Genomic DNA, 13503 nt, shown 5'->3' on the forward strand with positions numbered 1-13503 from the left:
ATTTCAAGGGTGTCAGACATTATTGCACCAGAACTTGAATATGGAATCAGAATCGTAGGACTGGAAGGGACCTCAAGAAGTCATATAGTCTAGTCCCCTGCACTCATAGCAGAATTAAGTATTATCTATTCTAGACTATCCCTGACAGGTGTTTGTCTAACCTACTCTTAAAAATCTACAACCATGGAGATTCCACAACCTCCGTGGGCAATTTATTCCAGACCCAGTGCTTAACCACCCTGACAGGAAGTTTTTCCTAATGTCCAACCTAAACTGCCCTTGCTGCAATTTAAGCCCATTGCTTCTTGTCCTATCCTCAGAGGTGAAGGAGAACAATTTTTCTCCCTCCTCCTTGTAACAACCTTTTATATACTTGAATCCTCTTCTCTGAGCTCCTTCCCCCCCACCCCACCCCGATAAAAAGAAGCAAATGGAACAAATTCAGGGAGCAATTGCAGCTGCATTGCTGTAGCATGTCTGGTGAAGACATGCTATGCTGACAGAAGAGTGCTCTCCCATTGGCATAATTACTCCACCTCCGCGAGAGAGATGGAAGCTATGTCGGCGGGAGAGCGTCTCCCGCCAACACAGCGCCAATATGGATAGCGCTTGGATTGACGTAACTTACGTCATTCAGGGGTGTATCTTTTTTACACCCCTGAGCAACATAAGTTACATTGACCTAAGAGGTAGAGTAAGCCAGCCCTCAGTATTAGAATCTTCAGTTCTGAAAAACTGCAGGAATTCCTTCATGGCCACCTTAAACTGTGCATGGGAAATGTTATACACAAGGTAGGTGAGATAATATCTTTTATTGGACCAACTTCTATTGGTGAGAGAGACAAGCTTTTGAGCTTATACAGAGTTCTTCTTCAGGTAAGAAGAGTGAGCTCAAAAGCTTGTCTCTCACCAACAGAAGGTGGTCCCAACTTTGTCTCTAATTCATGGGACCCACACAGCAATAACAACACTGCATACATGGGAAATCTTTCTTTTAAAAGGTGGTGTTGAAGGTTAGATGGAAGGATGCTTAAAATAAGGTTTTATAACAAAATTGATATTGTTTCCAGTTTTTTGGCATAGAGTGAGAGGTAAGTTTGGTTTCCTACCTATTTTTTCTTATACTTTTTCCTTTTTGTCAACATAACTTTTGTATGTTAAGTAAGCAAGGACTGTGAAAGTCTGAAAATGAGTTTCTATTTTGACTTTTTATAAAATGCACTCATTTAATTGTTTTCTTTTTCTTATAGATAAGTCTACCATTTAATACAGCATTTGGTGCAGACACAGAGGGTTCCCAGTGGATTGTGGGTTACCTCTTAGAAAAAGTAATCAGTAACCTGGCAGTATGGAGTTCTGAGCAGGATCTTGCAAATGACACTGTACAGTTGCTAGTAACATTAGTGGAAAGGAGAGAGAGGTAAAGTGAAGGCTTATGCAAGTCAAATTTTTCTTTTGCATCTTTTAAAATTATATTGGGCCAAAAATAAAGCGAATACAGTGTATATTACCTATTAGAGTATTTGTACTGTTCTAAATGTTTTCCACAGCTAAGGCTAGGTCTATACTACCCGCCTGAATCGGTGGGTAGAAATCGACCTCTTGGTCGAATCGGCGCTCTTACTCCACCAGCGGAGGTGGTAGTAAGCGCCACCGACAGAAAGCCGCAGAAGTCGATTTTGCCGCCGTCCTCACAACGGGGTAAGTCGGCTGCGATACATCGAATTCAGCTACGCTATTCACGTAGCTGAATTTGCGTATCTTAAATCGACTTCCCCCTGTAGTGTAGATGTACCCTAAGAGCACTTTCTGTTGAGAATTAAAGCATTCAAAATTGTTCAAACCCTAGCATAAAATATAAGGTATTTTATTAAAAATATGTACATACTTGCACACAAACTATATAACTTGCTGTTTTTCTCCTTTTATGAAATAATAACCATGTTCTGGACTACATAGACTCAAGACCTGATTCTTCACTCTTACACCAGTTTTATGTTTCTGTAACTCCAGTGGAGTGTCACCAAACATAAAACTTTTATAATGGAGAGGAGAATCAGCCCGTCAGTGCTTGTCAGCCCAGTTAAGTGAACCCTTCAAGTTTATATTGTACTGAAATGTGCTCTCCTTCCCCTATGCCTCTCAACCACCAAGTGGTTAGGAAGAATTAACTCTGCCTTTCCCCCCACCCTCCCAATCCTATAATGAGGATTTCTACATTGCTATTTACTTTTGAAGAATTAACTGTTTAGGGTTGAAAAATCAAATGCCAACATAGTTATGTTGTAAAAGAATATTAAAATGGTGTAATTTTAAACATCTAAAAGCATGTAGAATTTGGAGAAAGTGATAAATTTCAAAGGTTTGCTTGGAGCTAGAAGCTGTAAAGCAGCAAATTCTTGAAAGTTTTATCCTTTTGTAGACTGACACAAAATAGTTTTTTGTGTGTAATACATATGTACTGTGTTGAAAGAACATTATTACGGTTGCTGAGTCAAGCACGCACATTTAAAAATGCCAGAATTAAAGTTGCATGTGCAACTGTAATCCACCCCCTTTGTGCGTATGCATTATGGTGCATTATTTAATTACGTGATTTTTTTCACACAGAATCCTTGCCTCATTCAGTGCACAAAATGAACAGTGCTCACTTAACAAACAACTATTCAGTATTTTGTTTTCTGCTTGATGTTCGGTGTGTGGCCCTATGGCTTATTACTACACACTGTTCAAACTCTGCTCTGAAGACAGAATTATTAACTTCCTCATTGGCTTTTCTGTGGTGCTCATCATTATAGTATGTGAAGTGCTTCACAAATATTAGTGAATTTATTTTCACAATACCTCTCTAAAATTAAGGGGTATTATTCCCATTTTATAGATGGGGAACTGAGGCACAGGGAGAGTAAGGTTAAAAGTATATACTAAACTTTGGGTGCTAAATTTGAGGTTCCTCAGCCTTGATTTTTTAGAATACTCAGCATTACACAGCACTTCATAATTACACTCAAAGCAGAGCTCCCATTGACTTCAGTTACAGTTGTGAGTGCTCAGCACTTCTGCAAATCAGACACCAGGGTTTCAAAGTCAGGCATGAGAAACACACAATGAATGAGTGATTGTAAAAGGCTTGGTTGAAGTGACTTGACCAGTATTACATAGGAACTCTGGCAAAGGAAGGAGTAGAATCCAGTTCTTTTACAGCAGCATTTATCTGCCTTAACCATGAGACCATCCTTTCTCAACGTAGGAAAAGCATTCAAGTGCCAAAGTCAGTTCTGAACTCCTTAGTGTTATCTGGGAGCTGACACTGTTCAGTGTTCTCTACAGGGTTCCCATAACCCTGCCTCTCTCATTTCTGCTCCCAAACCACAGTGGCGCTCCCTCAGAGGAAGCTTGATAATGGTGTGGGCTTTTTAGTTAAGGTTGGCAGGGGATTGAGTCCTGTCTGGGAGTCAGGTCTGGAATCCAGGATTAAAGCATGTGTTCTGAGCCTAGAGGGGAATTTTAAGGGGATTACAACCACCCTCCATTTCTTTGACTACATGTTTTTTTTTGTTTTTTGTTTTTCCCTGTGTAAAATGGAATCGCGGTATTGACAGTTGAGAACCATTGGATTATGACATAGGCACTACAGAGCCATGTTGGGGCCCTAGCTCTTGGAATCACATGATGCGGTCAGAATCTCCACTTTGATTTACCAAAAACAAATAAATAAATAAATAAATAAATAAATGAAAGTTTATAGCCACCCCGGTTTGTAAAGAAAATCTTGAAAACATTACCAGAGTGTAACTAACGCATTGCCTCACTGTATGTGCAGACAGCCACTCACAAGGGAAGGAGGTTTTCTGGCCCCACTCCCACCACCAGATGGGACCAGTCCTGTGCTGTTGCAGCTCTGGGATGGCCACTCTGCTGCTCTAGAGGAGAGGGGGCCCTGCCACTAGTCAAAGGAAAGGAAGGGTTTTCCCTGCTGTTCTCTGAGACCAGAGGAATCTGTGAGAGGTGCTCCTTACAAAGAAAGGGAGGGTCAGTCACTGGGTTTGGAGCACTCTGGGTAGACTGGGAAGAAAGAGAGCCCATGTTTTGCTGCTCGCAGCCTGTTGGGGAGTTGGGAGATCCTACAGCTCCCCCCTTTCCTTCTCACTCCTCCCCGCCCTCATTTTTTTGTTCATTGAACAAAGACCATGAGAATGCAAGCTTAACAAATGTGTGAGGTGAGAGAGGAGATAAAAGCAAAGGGAGGATGAGTGATGGCGTGGAAAGGAGAATATAGTGAATATGGGATCTGTAATGCATTGAGGAAGGGGAAGGAATGAATAAATGAAGGGATAGATGAAATGACAGAGGCAAAGGAATTGATAGGTTTGAAACATGAGCTTAGGCAGGCATTTGTTCCCTACACAGGGGCCAAATATTGATAGAACATAGTTACCTACACAGAGGGGCCTCTCTGCTTCTACCCCATCATAAGTTGGCTGAGGTGGTAACAGTGAGTCCTGTTCTGAGGTGGATGCAGACCAACCCCTCCCTGGTTTTGGAGAGGGCCCAGCTCACCTGAAGGCAGGTAGTGGTGACCCAGAAATGAGAGAGGCCCAAATTTATGCAAAGAGGAGCAGGGCAACCAGCCTAGCAAAATTCACTCTTTGCTTTTATGTTGGTGGCCCATGCCACTGCTGGCCAAATCAGAGAGAGCGCCACAGTGCAGGAGGGGCCCCATGTGAGGGGGTGGCAAGGGCCCTGGTTTGTCTTAATCTGGTCCCGCTAGAAATGCCTCCTTGAGCAAAGGCAATCTCTGTGTGACGGAGTCTAGTTGGGTTTAGACCCTTAAAGGGACTGGCCTACTCTTGTGACCAGAAGGGACAGAAATTTGTTGCCCAGACACGAGCTGAGGAGCTCTGGAGATACACAAGAGATGCCCTGTTTGTTGTTGTTTTGATGTGTACAGATTGACAAGCTGCAAGAAGGAACAGTGGCTAAAGACTTTGCTGGTTTGTGTTCTTTTGGTTAAACAGAACTCTGTGATAAAACAGATTTTCTTTTGCTTAATCTGAATCTCCTGTAAATTCTCTAAAACTTGAGTCTCTAGGCTCAGAGTTATAATAACAAAACTCAAAATAAACCGCTTGAGCTCAATACATGCAAGATGTCAAATAAAGGGTATTATGCGACTCTACAAAGTACTTTCCCATTTTTTTTCACTCATAAATTAAATGATTTATAAATTAAATTTTACAGAAATCTAGAAATGAGGCATAAATAAGATGAATGTCACAAAGAATAGAGACTAGGTATAAATCCTAGTTTAAATGAATACTTTAAAACTTTAACAAAATTTCTAGTAAAAATACTTGGTAGAAGCAGTCAGATTGTATGTGTTTCTAAAGGATTTTCTATGAGTAAGCAATTTTTTTACTTTTATTTTTATTTTATTTTTTAGGGCAAATTTAGTAATTCAGTGTGAGAATTGGTGGAATTTAGCTAAGCAGTTTGCGAGGCGAAGCCCACCTCTTCACTTTTTGTCCAGTTCTGTGCAGAGAACACTAATGAAAGCTCTAGTTTTAGGAGGTTTTGCTCATATGGACACAGATACAAAACAGCAATACTGGACAGAGGTAAGAAATTTTAAATTTCTGTCACCTTCATTTCAGCAAGCAATGAAACTGAATTCAACACTACTGTTGCACACGGAACGTCTTTAAAGGCTTTTTTAATATTAAAATTTCATTGTGATTCTTATTTTACCTAGACATTTATAAGACACCAATTACAGGGTATGTAAGATACCAGTTATTTAAACATGACCAATTAATATTACATTGATGGTCATTTTATAATCATATTTCATAAATGTGTTTTTAAAAAGTTCTGAAATGGTCAGATTAAAATGACTGATTATCAAAAAAGGAAAGAAGAGCGTTCCTTAAAACTGAAGTCTTGGAAGTCTCACTTCTTTCCCTGGTAACCTTTTAATTTATATGATCCTTGTAAGATTCCATGTATTTTGTCAGGCTTAACAAAGTGCAACAATACAGTAGAACCTCAGAGTTACGAACACCTCGGGAATGGAGGTTGTTCATAACTCTGAAATGTTCGTAACTCTGAACAAAACATTATGGTTCTTTCAAAAGTTTACAACTGAGTATTTGACTTAATACAGCTTTGAAACTTTACTATGCAGAAGAAAAATGCGGCTTTCCCTTTATTTATTTTTTTTAGTAGTTTACATTTAACACAGTACTGTACTGTCTGTGGGGGGGGGGTGTGTGTGTGTGTGTGTGTGTGTGTGTGTGTGTGTGTGTGGTGGTGCTGCTGCCGCTGCTGCTGACTGGTTTTGTACTTTTGTTTCCAAATGAGGTGTGTGGTTGACTGGTCAGTTCGTAATGCTAGTGTTCATAACTCTGAGGTTCTACTGTAAAATAATAAAATGAATATGGAGAGAAAATAATGAAGCATCTTGGCCCTAGAGGTAACTGAAACATGAGCAATAAGCACCATAGGTTTATAAAGAATAAATCTTGTGAAAAACTTGATTGCTTGTTTGATAAATTACAAAATTAATAACTGAAAGGGAACATGGTAGAGGAACTGGTTATATATTGGGGTTTTGTAAAGCGTATGACTGTCTGGAAAAACTAAACTCTGAAAAATTGGATCAAATTAGCTTAGCTATCAACAGTATCATGCAGATTGAACATAGGTTGGAAGACTAAAAAATGTTTCTCTAAACAAAAGGTCAGTGTTGTAATGATTATTGTACTGACTCTGGTGTTTACATGGCAAGGATTTGTAAACTTGTTAACTTCCTAAATAAATAGTTTTTTAAAATAATAATGACAGATGGCAGTATGTTGTGTGGTACCACAAAGATAATTATTAAGACTGATCTTATTTAACAGTTTTATTAATTAGCTAGAATAGAAAAGAAACTTTCAGATGATACAAAATTTGGAGGAGATTCATATACCAGAGAGGACAGAAAAAGGCACAGTAGAGAGGAATTTAAACACCATAAGTGGGCAGAAAATAAGTTGGCAAGAGATAATGCTGAAACAGATCCCTAATGGAGATGGTGCATGGCAAGATTAAGTTAAAATTCACTTAATGGGCCTGATTAATCACTGTGTTACCCCAGTTTTATGCCAGTTTTAATTCCATTGAAATCAATGGAATTGCACCAGTGTAAAACTGGAATAACAATGGTGAATTATCCCAGTGCTTTGTAGGTGGGGAGGGTGGGAAGGGTTGTATGCCATAAAGACTTGACTTTTTAATGAATTGATAGGAAACTGTGAGTACTACCAGGGCCAGCTCTGGCTTTTTGGCCGCCCCAAGCAAAAAAAAAAACAAAAAAACCTGCGGCATGGCCGGAGCGTGGGTGCAGGGGGACCGGCTGGGGTTGGGATGGGAGAGGGGGAGAGAGCGGGCAGGAGAGAGAGAGAAGGGGGCGGCCAGGGGTACAGCAGGGGCGCTGCCACACGGCCCCTCCCGCTGCACCGCCTCCTGCCACGAGGGCTCCGTTCCGGTCGGCGGGGAGGGAAGGAAGAGGACTGCCCTACAGGGCGCTCTGGTTCTCCGGGAGTGGAACAAGAACAAAACCAACAAACAAACCAAAAAAAGCGGCTGTGCCGCCCTAGGATTGGGCAGAATGCCGCCTCGAACAATCTGCTGCCCCAAGCACCAGCTTGCTCAGCTGGTGCCTGGAGCCGGCCCTGAGTACTACATGTATTAAACTGGAAGAATACATTTATCAGAAATGAATGTTTAATGTTTGATTCTGTAGGTTCTTCAGCCACTTCAGCAGCGATTCTTGAATGTGATAAATCAAGAAAACTTTCAACAGATCTGTCAAGAGGAGGAGGTGAAACAAGAAATCACTGCCACACTAGAAGCACTTTGTGGCATTGCTGAGGCTACCCAGATAGATAATGTAGCAATACTCTTTAACTTTCTGATGGACTTCCTTACCAATTGCATTGGATTAATGGAGGTGTACAAAAACACACCAGAGACTGTTAACCTCATAATAGAAGTTTTTGTTGAAGTTGCACATAAACAAATATGCTATCTCGGAGAGGTAAATGCGACCAAAGAGAGAGAGAGAGAGAGAGTGAGTGTGTGTGTGTGTGTGTGTGTGTGTGTGTTTGCGTGCATGCACGCACATGCAAAATAAGATCCTAGTCTCTAAATCAAGTAAACCACAATGATTTTAAATGCTGAATAGGAAGAAATATTGTAGAGCTGAGCCCTCTTAAATGTATGCCTGTTAAAGGAGTGAACGTATTTAAACCGTAGACATCAAAAGGTTCATTGATCTTTTAAAATCATGCATCTGCTAACTTATTTTTTATATAATCCATTAAAGAGCATAATTCACTGAAACAGATATGTTATTAAAAGGAAATAGACCTCTTTAAAGGAAAACAGATTTGATAAAACAAGCAAATCCATTTACAGGTTTCTGCTATAGTAAAACCCAAGCACACTGACTGGAGACTGGAAAAAGAGAGAGCATCCCACAGTTCTGCCTCTTATATCATTCAGAAAACTTTTGGATGTACTAAATAATCTTTCCTTGTCTATAAGTGAGAGTGCATATATTGTCTCTGAAAAGGTAACCCAAAAGTACAGCTAGACTATGCATACACTAACAAATTTACCTATAATTCATCATTAGTCCAGCTCAGGGTGTTTTTACCATGTTTAACTTTCTCTGAAGGTTTGTCTAGGGCAACTTGCCACTGGTGTAACTTCTGGTGCAAACTCTTAATGTAGAGACACCGCATTGGTGCTAAACAGGGCTTTCACTGGTGTGATTTACCTTAGTAAGTTACCAGTGCAGTGTACCTACGTTAGGACTTTGCACTGGTGTAATTATACCTATGCAAATTTCCCTAATCCAGACAAACCCTAGCTACCACCATTGGATCTGCCATAATGGTGGATTAAAGCTACAAAATGTGCTAGTGTGAACAAGACCCTAGAGATTCTGAATCTGCAATTCTGAACAATTTCATGAGTTTGGCAAGAAATGTCAGCCTGTCCAAAACCATTTTATATATAGACTCCTGATGTAAAATTTTCTTTTTAAGTTTGGGGTAACCTACCAAAAGTATGGTTATATTACTAAAGTATTGTAGTCACTGGTACATGAGTAAATGGGCTAGCTAGTTACGTTACGTAAGGAATATCTATTTCCTTAACACTTTTCTGTGTAGCTATTACACTAAATAGTAACAGATCATAGAAAATAAATCAAAATCACTGGTGTATTGTCAGCCAAACAGCATCAAAAGCAGCACTAAAAAGTCAATATTAAATATGCTAGTGTATATATAGTATGTAACATATTTAACTTCCCTGTTTGTTTCTTTGTTGCAGTCCAAAGCCATGAATTTGTATGAGGCCTGCCTGACTCTACTTCAAGTATATTCCAAGAATAATTTAGGTCGGCAGCGAATAGATGTTACAGCAGAAGAGGACCAATACCAGGATCTTCTTCTTATTATGGAGCTTCTTACTAACCTTCTGTCAAAAGAATTTATAGATTTCAGTGATACAGGTATGAAGTAATTGGAGATGAAAAGCTTCAAGTATTGGTGAACTACTCTGGGTGATTTTGAGCAAAAATGATGGGCTGCAAAATAAGCTAATTTTCTTTTGAGGAATTATCTTACATTGATTTTTTTTAAAAAACTAGCAAAAATATTGTGGAGAGAGAGAGAACTAATTATCCAAGTAATATAAGAGTGGAGATTAGAGAGTCTAGTTTCCACATTCCGAGATAGCATTTAATATTCAGACTCTGGTAGCTGAGGGAAGAATGCAAATAATTCATGGGCCATTGTTCTTGTTGCATTGTTTGTATACTGAACAACTTGAAATCTGAACTAGAACAAGCTACTAATCTGGAAATAAAGCAATGGTAGTGATCAAAAACAAGGTCAATTAAATCAGAATTAGGATATAGTTTAAAACAGAGACATTTCAGCATGTGATAGAAGAGCTTGATTCTGAAATGTGTCTGTTTTAAACTATACCCTAATTCTGATTCTGCAGCACTTCAGGGGGATGTGTAGATGCTCAGCAATTAGCAGAGCAGGCGCTGTGGCATGTAGTTATGGTTTAGTTAAGTTTTCTCTTGTATATCCCAGTCTTCTTTTTTTCTTCATGATCTCTGCTATTTAAAATTGAATCAGTTGAAAACCTGATATGCCAGATATAATTTAACTATATTGAACAGTTTTTTAGATAAGCTAAAAAATGTAAACCCAATGTTCAAGCTTTACCAAGTCCTAGAAAGTTCTGTGCAGAAGACACAGAACAAAAGGAAATTGTATCTATCTATCCAGGTATTTATATTAATTATTATTATTATTATTATATATTTATTATTAATTTATAAATCTGGCCTCTTGCATAAAAATGAGACACTTCAGTATGTCTGATCTCTCCTTTTACATTTAATATGTTAACAGTAAAGGTTTATATGTTTTCTACAGATGAAGTATTTAGAGGACATGAGCCAGGACAAGCTGCAAATAGATCGGTGTCAGCAGCAGATGTAGTCTTATATGGGGTTAATCTAGTTCTGCCATTAATGTCACAAGATCTGCTGAAAGTAAGTATATTTTAACATATATGTACAGTATATACGTGCACGCACATAATAAATGTGGAAACTTCTTATAAAGATATATAAGCTTTTACATGGTTTCTAAACTTTGAAGTTGTTAGAGCGGTTTATGTAGCCTGACAGTTAAATACAATGCATTTTCTAGGGTTTATTTTACTGTATATGCAAGAAATTTTTCTCTGGCCCCTGAGAGCCTAAGAAGAGAGTTATACATGGAGGACATAGACAAAGTTTGTCCTTTTTTAAAAAGTCAGTCCTGCCACAAGTCTTCTTATTTTGAATTGAGTTGAGATTTTATCATAGAATTCAAAAAAGGATTAAACATTTATATGGAGAATGAGAGTATTTACTGTAACATTAGATAGGATAAAAAAGGATCTAAATCTTCATGCTGCATGGCATAAATCAACAACTAATTGATGGGGGATAGGAAGAAACTTGCTCTGTAGGCAGGTTATTCCATAATTGCCTACTGTGTGGTTTCATGCACTTTCTTGGGCAATGCATTATGATCTAAAAAGTGTCTGCATTGCTGTTCATTCACTTGTCAGCTTTCTCTCCCATCGTGGGTCCCTTCTCCTGTAGCTTTTCTTTTGTCATTTGCCTCGTGAAAGTTTGATTTATTACTTTGCTTTTATCCATATTTGACAGTTATTAAAACTATTCACATTTTGAAAAACACATAATATTCTATATTTTGCATTTGTGATCGATCGTTACTTTTATATTTCTTTAGTAGGATAATGCTGATTTTTTTCGAGGGGGGGGGGGCAGGGGGATGTTTTTTAAGGCTTTCATGTCATATGCATAGCTCTTGTATATGACCAGAAAAATCAAATGAATGGAATGGCAATATGCTGAAGACCGTAACATTGAAGTTTGTATCTGCTAATAATTACCTTTCTTTTCAACAGAGTGCATCAGTCTCAGTCCTGTCTCTTTGTTCCACAGAAATTTAGGAGCGGTATTAAAACAGAACTGTTTGAATCTAAAATTCCCAATATATTTCTTTTGACAGTTTCCATCTCTGTGTAATCAGTACTACAAATTAATCACCTTCATCTGTGAGATATTTCCTGAGAAAATTCCTCAGCTTCCAGAAGACCTTTTTAAGAGCCTAATGTACTCATTGGAGTTAGGGATGTCATCGTATCCTTTACAATGAATGGGTGTCCAACTTAAAAATGCCTTTCTCTGTGTGTGTGTGTGTGTGTGTGTGTGTGTGTGTGTGTGTGTGTGTGTGTGAAGAAATTTAGAAATTTTAACTTTCTTTACTTTTTTTCTATTTTTTCCTTCTGTTTATCTCTGCTTATATAATAGTAGTGTTATAGTTGTTTTCCTTTCTCAATTTTGCCCTTGCATTCTGTTTATTATTATTGGAGTTATTGGAATGTCAGCTGAGTTTCTAGCCTTAACTGAATTTAATTAGACCCATAACATTTCTTTAATGTAGCGTTTAAGTGGTTTAATGTGTGTGTGTTCTTGCTGGCAACTTCTATTGCCTCCTCCCTACTATTTCATCTCACAGAGAATCTGACTTCATAAGCCTTCAGATGGTATCCCAAAGCTATTCCTGAATTAATTTTTCAGCTGGTAATGCAAAATATTACTGCTGTTCTACTGGGCTGGCTCCAGAGTATTTCTTGTCATATTGCCAATGGGCTCTCCCTTTTATAATAGGGAGTACCATTTTCACTAACCTACAGCAGGTGTCAAAAACAGATGAGAAGCTTGGCCATAAGGGACTGTTTCTGAAAATGTCAGGTCACAGATGACAGAATTATTTTACAGTGTAAAAGCCAATAAAAGAGGACAACAAAGATGCAATAGATTCCTATCTTTTTGTTAAAGCACTCTAGTAAAAATAAATAAAGTCCTGGGACATGTACTCATTAAAACATTTTCTAATGATGCTGTTTAGAAATTTACCACAACTTAAAAAGAAAATCTGACTTATTCTTTGATGCTTTTTCTTTGACACTTCGATTATCAGGATGAGTTCTGAGGTTTGCCAACTCTGTCTGGAAGCTTTAACACCATTAGCAGAACAGTGTGCAAAAGCACAGGAAACAGACTCATCACTATTTCTAGCAACAAGGCACTTTCTTAAGGTAAAATGTCTATTTGCAAATTACGCTGCCATATTTTGTTATTTGTATTACAATGGTTTCTAGAGGCCCCAACTGAGATCAAGGCCCCATTAGACTAAGCACTGTACGAACACAATATAAGAGACTGTCCTTGCCCTAAAGAATTTAGTCTATTAAGACAAGACCGACAAAAGGTATAAGGGGAAGTAGAGGCACAGAGAAGAGAAACAACTTGCCCAAAGTCATGCCAAATCAGTGGCAGACCTGGGACTTTTCAGTCAGTAGCTTATGTTTTTGTGTTATGTGCCTGGGCTTCAAAATGAAACTTAAAAGACTTTAGTAAGAATTACTGTGAAGTCTGAGTAGATGACACAAAGAACTAAAACAGAATGGGCAAGGTTGCTTGTAAGCTGAAGGATGGAGTGGACAAGAAGCAACAGGAATAAGTAGGGAAAATGGAATAGATGATTACTAAAACAAGAAAAGAAGAGGATGCTGCTCTGGTTGGACTTCTATTTAAAGAAAATTACATAGGTTCTCAATCCAGTGTCATGTTAAGTGTCTACTGTTCTGGACTATCTGCTCCATCTTGTTTAGCTGGGTCTTAGTGTAAATTGGGAGCAGCCAATTGCCTCCAGCCATGAGCTGGCTAGTAGGAAAATCTGTGTGCTTAACCCCGGGTTAAATGTTTAATGAAAAATCTCTTACCTTACTCTTTCAGCACAGACTAAGTCTTGCTTGGGATCTTAATTTTCTCATAGCAGGCTCATTGAC

The 13503-nt window shown here is 38.6% G+C and overlaps 1 protein-coding gene across 2 annotated transcripts in view; it reads left to right on the forward strand.

Moving 5' to 3' along the window:
* The window catches only part of XPO4 (exportin 4), a 169844-nt gene that overhangs the window by 127903 nt on the left and 28438 nt on the right, over positions 1–13503 (forward strand). For both annotated transcript variants that reach the window (XM_054015468.1, XM_054015469.1), the window contains 7 exons: positions 1251–1420; positions 5444–5618; positions 7787–8080; positions 9385–9565; positions 10506–10624; positions 11658–11788; positions 12633–12750. In XM_054015468.1, coding sequence (XP_053871443.1) covers positions 1251–1420; positions 5444–5618; positions 7787–8080; positions 9385–9565; positions 10506–10624; positions 11658–11788; positions 12633–12750 — 1188 coding nt within the window. The remainder of the gene's footprint in view (positions 1–1250; positions 1421–5443; positions 5619–7786; positions 8081–9384; positions 9566–10505; positions 10625–11657; positions 11789–12632; positions 12751–13503) is intronic.

Source organism: Malaclemys terrapin, chromosome 1 (assembly GCF_027887155.1).
Source record: "Malaclemys terrapin pileata isolate rMalTer1 chromosome 1, rMalTer1.hap1, whole genome shotgun sequence".
Lineage (NCBI taxonomy): Eukaryota > Metazoa > Chordata > Testudines > Emydidae > Malaclemys > Malaclemys terrapin.